This window comes from Orbicella franksi, chromosome 15 (genome assembly GCF_964199315.1).
Source record: "Orbicella franksi chromosome 15, jaOrbFran1.1, whole genome shotgun sequence".
Lineage (NCBI taxonomy): Eukaryota > Metazoa > Cnidaria > Anthozoa > Scleractinia > Merulinidae > Orbicella > Orbicella franksi.
Genome location: NC_138159.1, coordinates 11,225,457 through 11,236,200, shown reverse-complemented (window position 1 = coordinate 11,236,200; position 10,744 = coordinate 11,225,457). Strand labels below are relative to the sequence as shown.

Sequence of the window (10,744 nt, the reverse complement as noted above, 5' to 3'; positions counted from 1 at the left end):
TTTCCAGTCATTTTAATCAACTAATCATTAGCTTTGCATGAGAAAAGACTGATCTGATTTCTATTGTTGAAAATTGAATAAATAAGGAAAATAGCAACTGCACTGTAGTCTTTTCTATTTTGCAGTTTGATAGCTGTGGCAAGCAATTTGATTCCAATATTTTAACAAGGCTTCAGCTGTCTGTCAAAATCAAACTTAACAAGAAGATCTGTTAGATTTTATAACCGCGCTTTTAAAATTTAACTGTTTGCTTACCACTACAGTTGCAACGCAGTGCACATTCCAAAGCAGTCCTTGATGATTCTTTTGATACTGTAGACATCACATCACTTGATCAACACAAACTCTATTATTGCACCATCAGTCGTAGCCGTTGTGAAATCTCCGATGACGTAATGGTCTTAATCTGGAACTTTCTTCGGGATATGTATGGGCATGAATGATATGAACGATACGATAATAACACTATTAACAACAGCTTTCTTGTTAGAAAGTGCGAAACTCAACAAACTTCCAAACAAACTGTGAAGCAACTTCCCTGAAAGCAGAGATTCACTCATCACACGATCATGAATTCGTCATCTGCAGTCACTTTTTTGGAACGACATGAAGGAAACCAACGGTGCCTGTAACAGCCTGAGAAAAAGTCCATTTCAGAGGATGTCTGGGATCAATTAGTATTTCGCAATTAGAGTGCAGTGGCTGTCCATCGTCTACAAAATGGCGATGTGTTTGTTTTCCCGCAATTTTGGAGGAACATTTAGATATAAATGGGATAATTAAATTAAATTCCTGAGAAGACTACATTGAAACAGTAGGTCATTAATGGTGTTTTGACTTCAAAAACCGAAAATTATTGAAACTAGTGAAACAATCTCAGATAGTGCAGAGTGCAATTGATGGCTCTGGCACGGTAGTCCCGTAAGTACTCACTCCTGCTCGGTTCAGTTCCGGTTTGTATCTACCTTGGTAGTCTGCTAGGACTTTTCCCCTTAGCAGTGAGTATGTTTCAAGGTTGTATTTTCATTCAAGGTCCAAAAATTATTTACAATTACTGTTTGTCACAACAGCTTTTTAATTTTACTCTAGTGTTATGCGACGATTTTCACTCATTTTAAATTCAATAATACGTTGAACAAATGTGACAATTTAGCTCTTCGTGCCAACTTTGTAACTTGATACTTTTGTTTTCCTTGTAAAGGTATGTAACGTGAAACCCTTGTTTTGTCCAAAACACATGGAGGATGAGCTTGTTTTTTGGGGATAAATGAAAGAAAGTTAAATATCTGACAAAGAAATAGAAAAGAAACGATTTTATTTTTTCTCAAAACGCAAATTTTCTTATCATGGATGAACAGGAACTAATTTAATTATCAGATAGTCATGGAATACCACTTTCTTTTTTTGTTGTCACCTTTGTTGTTAACAATAAAACAATTCAAAATTAATACAGAACAATACTGATTGATACCACTGGGAAGCGTTTCAATGAGAAGTATTCTGTTGTAGCCTAACAGTGTGTGCTGGTTAACAAACTGGTGGCTGCTTTGTCTTTTCGAGATGTCTGTGACGAGGATTTAGATAAAGTTTTGAATTTCTATTCATGATAGCTGATGAGGGCAACTATCATGTGATATAAATCTCCAGCTCATAATCCCATTGTTAAATAGAAACACCAATCAGCACACGCATTTCTGTTGGGCTTTTTTCTAATTCATCATGTAAATAGTCTTGATGGAAACATGAGCAAGGATTGTAATTCCTTCCCCTTCCCTTGTGCCTGTACCTTTGTTTTTACCGCTCAGTTCAAGGTAGTCAATCGAGAAAATCAATAGCTTAAAACTGACAAATAAATCTATAAATTGAAAGTTTGAAGGGGCTAGCTGTAACATGAGAGTGAGATTCTCATTGAGAATCTATTTACAGGAGACCACGAGTAAGTTTTTATGCAATGTTATTCTTGATTTTATGGTTCAGTTACAACACATTGGGTGACCATACCAGGTTTATTCATTGCAAGTCTATTTATCACCAGACAGACCCCCAAAAAACTGATATCAATTTGTTTTTTACAATAACAAGACCCCAAACTGGTGAAATGCCGGGAATAAATGAGGGGAAAAGATGTGTAAACTTGCCGTCAACAAAGATGAGTGAATTTTATTCAAAATGACGCGAACATTGTCAATAGCTTGTCTCGCTTTTTGATTGGCTACAGTCAATAAAATCTCATTGGTTAAAAAGTTGACAGTTTGACAGCTGAAAGTTGAGCTAGAAAACTTGCATAAATTAAAATTTTATCCATCTGTACTCTTATTAATGATAAAACTGAGCTAATCAGCATGCAAGAAATTAGACAGTTATTGTAAAAAGCTATTTTTAGAAAGAAGACATTATATATTAATTTAAAGAAGTATGGACTGATCATAAACCTGACTGACAACTTACTGATGTCTGAGAAATTGTTCACTATTGAAAATTTAAAAAGCTCTTCCAGCATTAATTATCACACACAGACACTCAGTTAAGGTAATAATCAGAGTCAAGTTACTACATACAATGTTAACAGTAATGAAAGCATGAAAACTGTGAACATTAGAGGCGTGTTGACTTCATATCTTACTTAAAAGGAAAGCTGAAAAATAACACTAGAAGTACATGTAGTTCTGAAGTGTTTGCTGTCTTGTAATCTTTCAGATGCAACTTAGTGGAAGAACATGTACCACTTTTTTAACAAAAATTCCACATTTAATGTTCTTTATGATTTCAATCAGCTTCTTGTTAAGGCTGCTTGTTGATGTTTGAAATTTGACAGTAACAAGGACATTGCCGCTATATCAGTGCTATACAGTGTAGTTTACATTTATTCATGGAACACTGCTAGAAGGCTGAATATAGTGTTGTAAGAATATAATATATTTTTTACTCTGATTAAACTTGCAGTGGTATTAATAGAAAATGTCCTGTAGATGGACAGATTGTAGACCCAGTCTTTCAAGATATCTCCTGCCAAAGAGAGCTTTTACAGTTAGTTTGTGTCTGTAGCAATCACAATCATGGATGTACTTGGAGCGGAAAGTGGCAGAATCTTGTAGTAAGTTTAATGCCATTCACTTACAACACTTTCTAGTTTACAACTATTGCTACAGGTAATGTTAACAAATATGCTACAGACAATTTTTTTCCCGTTTATTGTCTTTCATTGCTATAGTTATTTACCATAATTTGGCTTTTAAAATACATGCAAAAACCCGATCAATAATTATTAAATTCTTTAAATACTGAGAAAGGAATGAAACCCCTGTATAATCACTGTGCAACTTGTGAAAACTGGCACTTAAGGTGGTAGTAATTCTGCAGAGCCTCTGTGATTTGCACATGATCATTTTCATGGTGAAGCTTCTGCGACCTGTTAGTCAAAATCCCATTGTTCAAATCAATGGTATTTTAGTGAAAAGTCATTCTGTACCTAAGGATAAATGAAAGAGAGTGTATAAGAGAAACTATATGTTAAAAACGTACAAGGAAAAAGCACACGTGGGTGCACAGTGGACAGGTTATTATGTAATGCAAATCCCAAATGTTCTTTCTTTTTTTTCAAAGGAACACTTTAGTCAGTGTGCTTACAAGGAAGTACAGTGCCCTAATGCAGGCTGTGCCACTAAATTATTGTCCCAAAATGTAAAGGACCACATAGAACGTGATTGTTTATACAAGAAAACAGCATGTCAGTGGTGTGGAGTGTCAATATCAAAAGCTGAACAACAGGTTAGTAGGTTAGGATTGTAGACCCCACTGATTGCTGGTTTCTTTAATGGATTCCTGTCATTTTATTTTCAAGGAAGATCACCTCAACATGTTTATAAGACTTTTTCTTTTTCATATACACTTCATCAGAATCATAGGAAAACTTGCCCCAGGCTTCCATTGTCATGTCCTGAAGGGTGTGGTGAAAGTAACATACCTCGCAACTCAATAGATGATCACTTAGAGAATCACTGTACTTTAGCAGAGATTGCTTGTCCTTTCAAGAATAATGGCTGTTTGTTTAAGGTGAGGATTAGCCATTTCCTTAAAGTGGTACTATGATCAAATTTTTAAGCCTTGAATTTTTAGGTTAATCACATAGAATTCCATGAAAGATTAAAAAGGCTGCTTACTGTTTGCAAATATCTGCATTGGTTCCAGAGATATTTAAGTTCGAAAAATGTGTAAAATATGCAAATGAGAGGACTGATGACATCATACAGTCAACCGAATATTACATCAAGTATATAAATAGAACTATCTCAGTCAATTTGCAGCAGAAACCATTGAAACTTGGTAGGTTATTGGTTCTACATGCACCACACCTATGGCTATAATTTCAGTTCCCATAGCAACCCACTCTTTTCTAGTCCCCTCTGACCTGATTTCAATATTTTAGTGATTTTCAGCTTGAAAACATTAAACAAGGCCATGAACTCGACCTAACATATTTATATGCTTGCTGGAACATGCAGATCGGCTACCATTGGCAAATATCAATATAGAACGCTAAAGGTGGCCAGAAAAGCCTTTAATATTGGGGAGGTCTGGAACCCAGTATGTTACCCTGGTAACAAAAATGTTAGGTTCATATTGTGGAGTACCTCTAGTAGAATTGTACTGCCAAGAATCAAACATCTCTGATTCAAGCTGGCTGAGATATCTTTGTTCATCATATTTGATCAAAATTCGGTTGAGTTTATGATGTCATCACTTAGTAATTTGCATATTTTAAAAACTTGAATATCTCTGTCAACGAAAAGAGATATTTGATAATAGTAAACAAATAAGAATTAAGAAGTCTCCAATTATCAATCATGCTTGTTTGGAGTATTTAGGGTGACCACAAATCTTCACAGACTGTTTTTGTTAGTTTTCATTTTGTTAAGACAAGTTCATTCTGTTCACAAAGATCATGACCTTGAGATTTGTCATGTTTTTGTTCATGTGTAGCTACAAAGCCAGCCTAAAAGATCCTTTCATTTCCGCGGTCATTTCAGTTCACGAGGTGTGATCGCTCGCGTGAATAAAGACTATTGTGAAAAAGACTATTGTGGCTGACTTTTCGTCAACTTGAGGGGAAGTAATTTTCTTCTACAAGTATATAATCAGGATATAAGTAAGATAGTTCAAGATAACTAATTTACGTTTAAATTTACGTTTAAGGCCCGAAGAGACACCGTTAAAGAGCATTGTTCAGAACAGAGTGAAGAACACTTGGAACTTCTGGCTAAATCACTCACTGCATGCCAGAAGAAAGAAGAGGAGATGAACCAGACAATCAATACTCTAACAGAAGAAAAACGCGCTTTGGAAACACAGCTTGACAATCAGAGAGAAGTTCTTGCAGCAGCTGTTCACGATATGCGTGTTCTGCAGACCAGAGTTGCTAGTGCTGAACGTATCTTGTCAGATCATAAGAAAGAGTTGAGTAATTTTCGACAACAACTCGGCAGTTTAGGCGATACTGCAACGTTCGAGCAGTTTTCTGCTCAGATGGAGGAATTCAGACTCGCAATTCGAGAGCATGAAGTTCAACTGGGTACTCTAAAAAGGGAAGCAATGAAGGTTGTTGGTAACAGGCCTTCATCAGCTAGTGGAAACAGTGTTTCAATGGCAAATGAAGCTCGTATGGATAGGCACGAGCATCAGTTGGCATTACATGACGTCAACCTCGCTGAACAAGACATCAAAATACAAATGCTTGAGGCAACCTCCTACGATGGAATGTATATTTGGAAAATTGATGCGTGGCCTAAAAGACTTCAAGAAGCCAAAAGCGGAAGAACCCCTTCCATATATAGCCCTCCGTTTTACGTGGGTCGGTTTGGATACAAGGTGTGTGCGAGAGCGTATCCAAATGGTGATGGTATGGGTAAAAGCACGCATCTTTCCGTGTTTTTTGTGATTATGAGGGGTGAATATGACGCGTTATTACCGTGGCCATTTCACCATAAGGTAACCTTCAGACTGCTGGATCAAGAGGGACAGGTGGACGTGACGGATTCGTTTCGTCCTGATCCTAACAGCTCAAGTTTCAAGAGACCCACTTCAGATATGAACATTGCGTCAGGATGCCCTACCTTTATATCACACAACACTCTGCGGACCCGTGGATACGTGCGGGGTGATACGTTGTTTATTAAGATCACGGTGGATACGGCTGGAATTCAAGTTTACTGAACTGATTGCCTTGGTGAGATATTTCTTCCGGTCAGTTAAGTGATTGAAGGCAGTTGAGAAGTCGTAATTTGATTAATATACGCGGACAAATAGGAATCCTTCCCGTTGAAAACAGGCGATTTGCGGGTTTCTACAGAAAACTGTACGCGTACGCGCGCACGGAAAGCGCGCGCTTGAACTACAGAGTAAATAAATAGGAAATTTAATTCTTTAGTGCGAATATGTGTTGTGAATAGTATGTGTTGCGCTAGACCCACATTCACAAGAAATTAAAGTTAACGTTCCGTCCGTTCGGTCGAAGCGTGCCCAGCTTCAAGACTAATTTCATTTCCTGCTGCTTGCGGCTGATGTTACTGCCAGAGCACTGTTTCAAGCCACAGACCATGATGTCATCCAGAGAGTGGGAGGTGGAGTTGAAATGTTCAGCTACGGGAAACCCCCACGATCGGTTTCGAATGCTGCGGAGGTGCTCGCTGAAACGTTCCCTTAGTCGCCCTCCAGTCTCTCCGATGTATAGGCAATTGCAGCGACGACAAGAAATGCAATACACAACATTCTCAGACTGACAGGTGAAGTGGTCACGGATGTTATGTGCGCTCTTTGGGCCTTGTAGAAAAGTCTGAGAAGCTATGTGCTTGCAAGTCTGGTATAGAGGCCGTCGGCAGGGCAATGAACCGGCATCAGTGGGAGACGGCGAGGCATCAGCGGAGTGCACGAGGATATTACCGAGGTGTCGCTCACGCCGATATGATACCAGCGGAGGTTCGGGGAAAACCCTACGTGCCTCGGGATCGGAGGACAAGATGTTGAAATTGTCAAGCAAGATCCGTCTGGGGCCGACGTTGAATGGATTATACATTAATACCAACGGGACTTTGTTACTTGTGCTTTCATTGTGGCTTGTTGGTGTGAGAAGCGTGGAGCGCGCGGTTGAGACCTTTTTGAGATCGTTGTTAACAAGTTTATCAGGGTAACCACGCGCCCGGAAGTATTCCTTCATCTCTGTAGCTCTGTTCACGAAATCAGCATCATCAGAGCAGATCCTACGGAGTCGAAGAAACTGGACTGTAGGGAATTGCCCCCTTGCAGTGATCAGGATGGAGTGACGAGTAATGGAGATAGTTATGCGTGTCCGTTTCCTCGTAGTGCACCGATGTCTGTAACTTGTCACCGTTAATACTCAATTTGATATCGAGAAACGGCAATTCGAGTTCACTGATGGTAGATGTGAACTGGAGAGCCAGGTGGAAGTTAGATACGTAATTGATGCACTGCTCTAAATCGTGGCGACTGCACTGTGCGCGCCCAACAACGTCATCAATGTAACGCCTGAGCTGCTGTGGGACGAAGCCAGTATAACGCGCGCGAATCTGCTCTTCAAAACATCCCACGTACAGACAAGCGTAACTAGGACCCATCTTGCTCACCATGGCCCGGTGATAGTATTCCCCACTGAACGAAAAGGCGTTTAAAGTGAGGACAAACTCAGCCAGTCGTGTAAGGGTGTGGGTCGGTGGTTCTTTGTGGGCTCGCTGGTCGAAGAAATGGGAGAGAGCTTGTAATCCACCATTGCTGGGAATCACAGTGTAGAGTGATTTTAAGTCCATTGTGAACAGGAAGCGGGGGTTCTTATCGGAGCCGTCAAATCTAAAGGTGTCAGAGATTCTGAGAGCATCGTTGGTATCCTTTACGTAGGTGGGAAGGCATCCAACTAAAGGAACCATTACTTCATCGAAGTATGCTGCGATGTTCTCTCTTGGACAACAACATGCAGACACAGTAGGACGCCCAGGATTGTTCGGTGCGAGAAGCGCTTCTTGGGTAGCATGTAGAAACGCGAAGTGTGTACTTCCCTACCTGAACAAATTTTACATAAGATTCTGAAGGAGACAAGCGCTTGAATATTGTTCAATTGTCCTTGAAAAGCTCTCGTGTAATCCTAAAAAAAATATCTGACGGCTGCATGAACCGTGAATGTCAAAGAGTAAAGACTTCAGTTCGGTTCTTTGTAATACTCATTGTCAGAATTCCCACGATTCCTGCCTGGGCCCCTGGCTCCTGAGGGTGCAAAGATTTATGTGTATTCGCAGCAACAGTTACAAACAAACAAAGTTTGAAATCGTAGCAATCTGTGACCAAGGCTAGAGGGTGTCAAAAAGTCTAAACAGATCTACAGGCCCGCAAATGATCCCCAAATTCTACTGCAAATGATCCAGGGACCGGAACTGATTCCACCGCAAAAAGTTACGAATGGAGTGGACTCCATGAAAAGTCTATGGATGGATACGTATTTTCTTAAAAGACGAGTAGTAACTCAGGCATAGAAGTAGCAATAAAAGACTTTTAACATACTGCGCAAAATACATGTGTCGAGTGCATAAATTTTTCGTTTAGGAAACGCACTGCAAAAAGAGACATGAATCTTCGAAGATGCCTCTGCCATCTAATTAACCGCAGAGAACTTTTCCCTGTACACTTCTTATCCTTGTGTCCTAGATAGTCACGAGCTTCCACGAAAGTGCCTAAGATTCCTTCGTGCTAGTTACCGTAGTAAAAATGTAGTCAATCCAGTTGGGAATTCTCAGGTGTCCCCAAATTTGAGGATATAGTGAACATCCTGAGTCATCATACATCTCAGGCCCGGACCCAATAAAGTCATTCAGGGAAGGATCTAGCTAAACTACAAATTTCAAACACCTGATTTCGTGACGTTGGATATCATTTTTAAAGTTGTGAAATTTGCATTAAAATCGTTCATACTGCACATTTTCTTGCGTTTCATATAGTAGCCGTTGTATTGTTGTATTATTACTATGAAACTCAGAAAACCGTCTATACCAGAAATATTGAAGGATTATTACTGTGTAGCAAGGGAAAAGCCAATTAAGTGTGAGAAAACTAAACCGCAAACACCAGCGGTAATAGGCCACGTTCGATAAATCAATATTCTAACATGGCTCGGAGGCTTTCAGGACAAACTTCTATATTTGGTGGTGTTTTCCTTGTATCCAAGTCTCTTTTGGGAATTGAAAGACAAAGGAAACTTAAAAAAATTGCAATTTTGACCCGAAAGCCTCGGATAGATGTTAGAATATTGACATATCGAACGTGGCCTATTAGTTGTGGTTTTGAGGTTTTCTGGCGTGTCCTGAACTTAATTGTGATTGGTTCAGTGCCCAATTAACCTTCTGGAATCAAATCCAAATGATCACGCTTTTCTGAGTTTCACAGTAATAGAAAAAGCGATTGCACAAATTTTAAATCCACTGTCCAAATTCCTGAGTCCTCACATTTTCAAATTTTATGGCGAGGCGACCATAACCGGGCCAAACAGTACAATCTGGGCATCATTTTCGGTCGTGAGATCATTTGCGGTACAATTTGGGGATCAATTGCGGTACGGGGATCATTTGCGGGCCGGGTTCATTTGCGGGCCTGTACAGATCCACGAACGAGCGACACTATCAGCAAACAAAAATTCCCCATGATCAGCGACCGATAACTCCGACAAGATCAAGAGTTTATTAGTTAAGTACATTTCAGATCCGTAGAATACTTAAAAAACACAACATAACAAACATAGGGTGCGTTCCTTTGGGGTGATCTGGATCAGAATCAGTGATCCAAGAATGTATGGATCATGGTGCATCAAAAGAACAGATTAATCCATTCTGGTCATGGATTCATCGGTTTCTTTGATGCACCATGATCCAGACAGATCTTGGATGACTGTTCCTGATCCAAATCACCCGAAAGAGACGCAGCCATAATCATAGTCATAATAATAATTTTAAAATCTAGCAGAGGAGAATCCTCCTGTTAATAGGGAACACATACTAGCTAAAATACAACTGGGTCAATTAAAAATCGATTACAAAAAGCTAAAATAATAATTACACACTACTAACAACTCTATCTAAAATCATGAATTAAAGAAGTTGAAATCATGAAGTACTTACATAGGTAGCATTCAAGGATGTTACTCTGGGTGGCCGAACATAATTTTCGCGCGCGCTCTTGCTATTTAGCGCGCGCACAAGGATTACAAAAAAACAAACATGGCGTCGATGCAGCAATCATTTTATTTGCTTAATGTCCGCGCTATCTGTACTATTTTTCTTTATAATTGAACACAGTGTATTGATGGTTTTAGTCTTTTATTGGAAAGGTATGTTAGAAAACATAACGACTCAAAGAACCCAGTTCTTTGTTACTGAAAGAACCCAGTTAAATGCAGCGCATGCGTAGTAAGTCAAGAAATTGCAATTGAATGTGGAATGACTTTAATACGCCTATTTCTCGAGAACCACCCATTAGAATTTCACGAAATCTGGCAAAAAAAAAAACTTTAGGAAATGAGTAACTGGAGTATTAAAAAAAAATTAAAATTTAACAGGGGAAATTCTAGATTTTCCAGTTATCCTTCATCAAGGGATAATCTAAAATCTCTTTGTTTAACTACTATTAAAATAGTGTTAACTTGTGAGCATTGTTACAAGCTTGTTACATGCAAATGGTGAAGAAAGTCTAATGA

At 39.2% G+C, this 10,744-nt stretch overlaps 1 protein-coding gene and 1 pseudogene across 1 annotated transcript in view; one reads left to right on the top strand and one right to left on the bottom strand.

The window, feature by feature from the left end:
- Window positions 1-6,515, top strand: part of LOC145469165 (TNF receptor-associated factor 3-like) — a 12,487-nt gene extending 5,972 nt beyond the window's left edge. The window contains exons 2-5 of the mRNA XM_081452866.1: window positions 2,944-3,094; window positions 3,604-3,768; window positions 3,898-4,053; window positions 5,194-6,515. Coding sequence (XP_081308992.1) covers window positions 2,944-3,094; window positions 3,604-3,768; window positions 3,898-4,053; window positions 5,194-6,210 — 1,489 coding nt within the window. The 3' untranslated portion in view covers window positions 6,211-6,515. The remainder of the gene's footprint in view (window positions 1-2,943; window positions 3,095-3,603; window positions 3,769-3,897; window positions 4,054-5,193) is intronic.
- LOC145469166 (uncharacterized) lies at window positions 6,417-10,627 on the bottom strand (annotated as a pseudogene).
- Window positions 10,628-10,744: the final 117 nt, after the last annotated feature.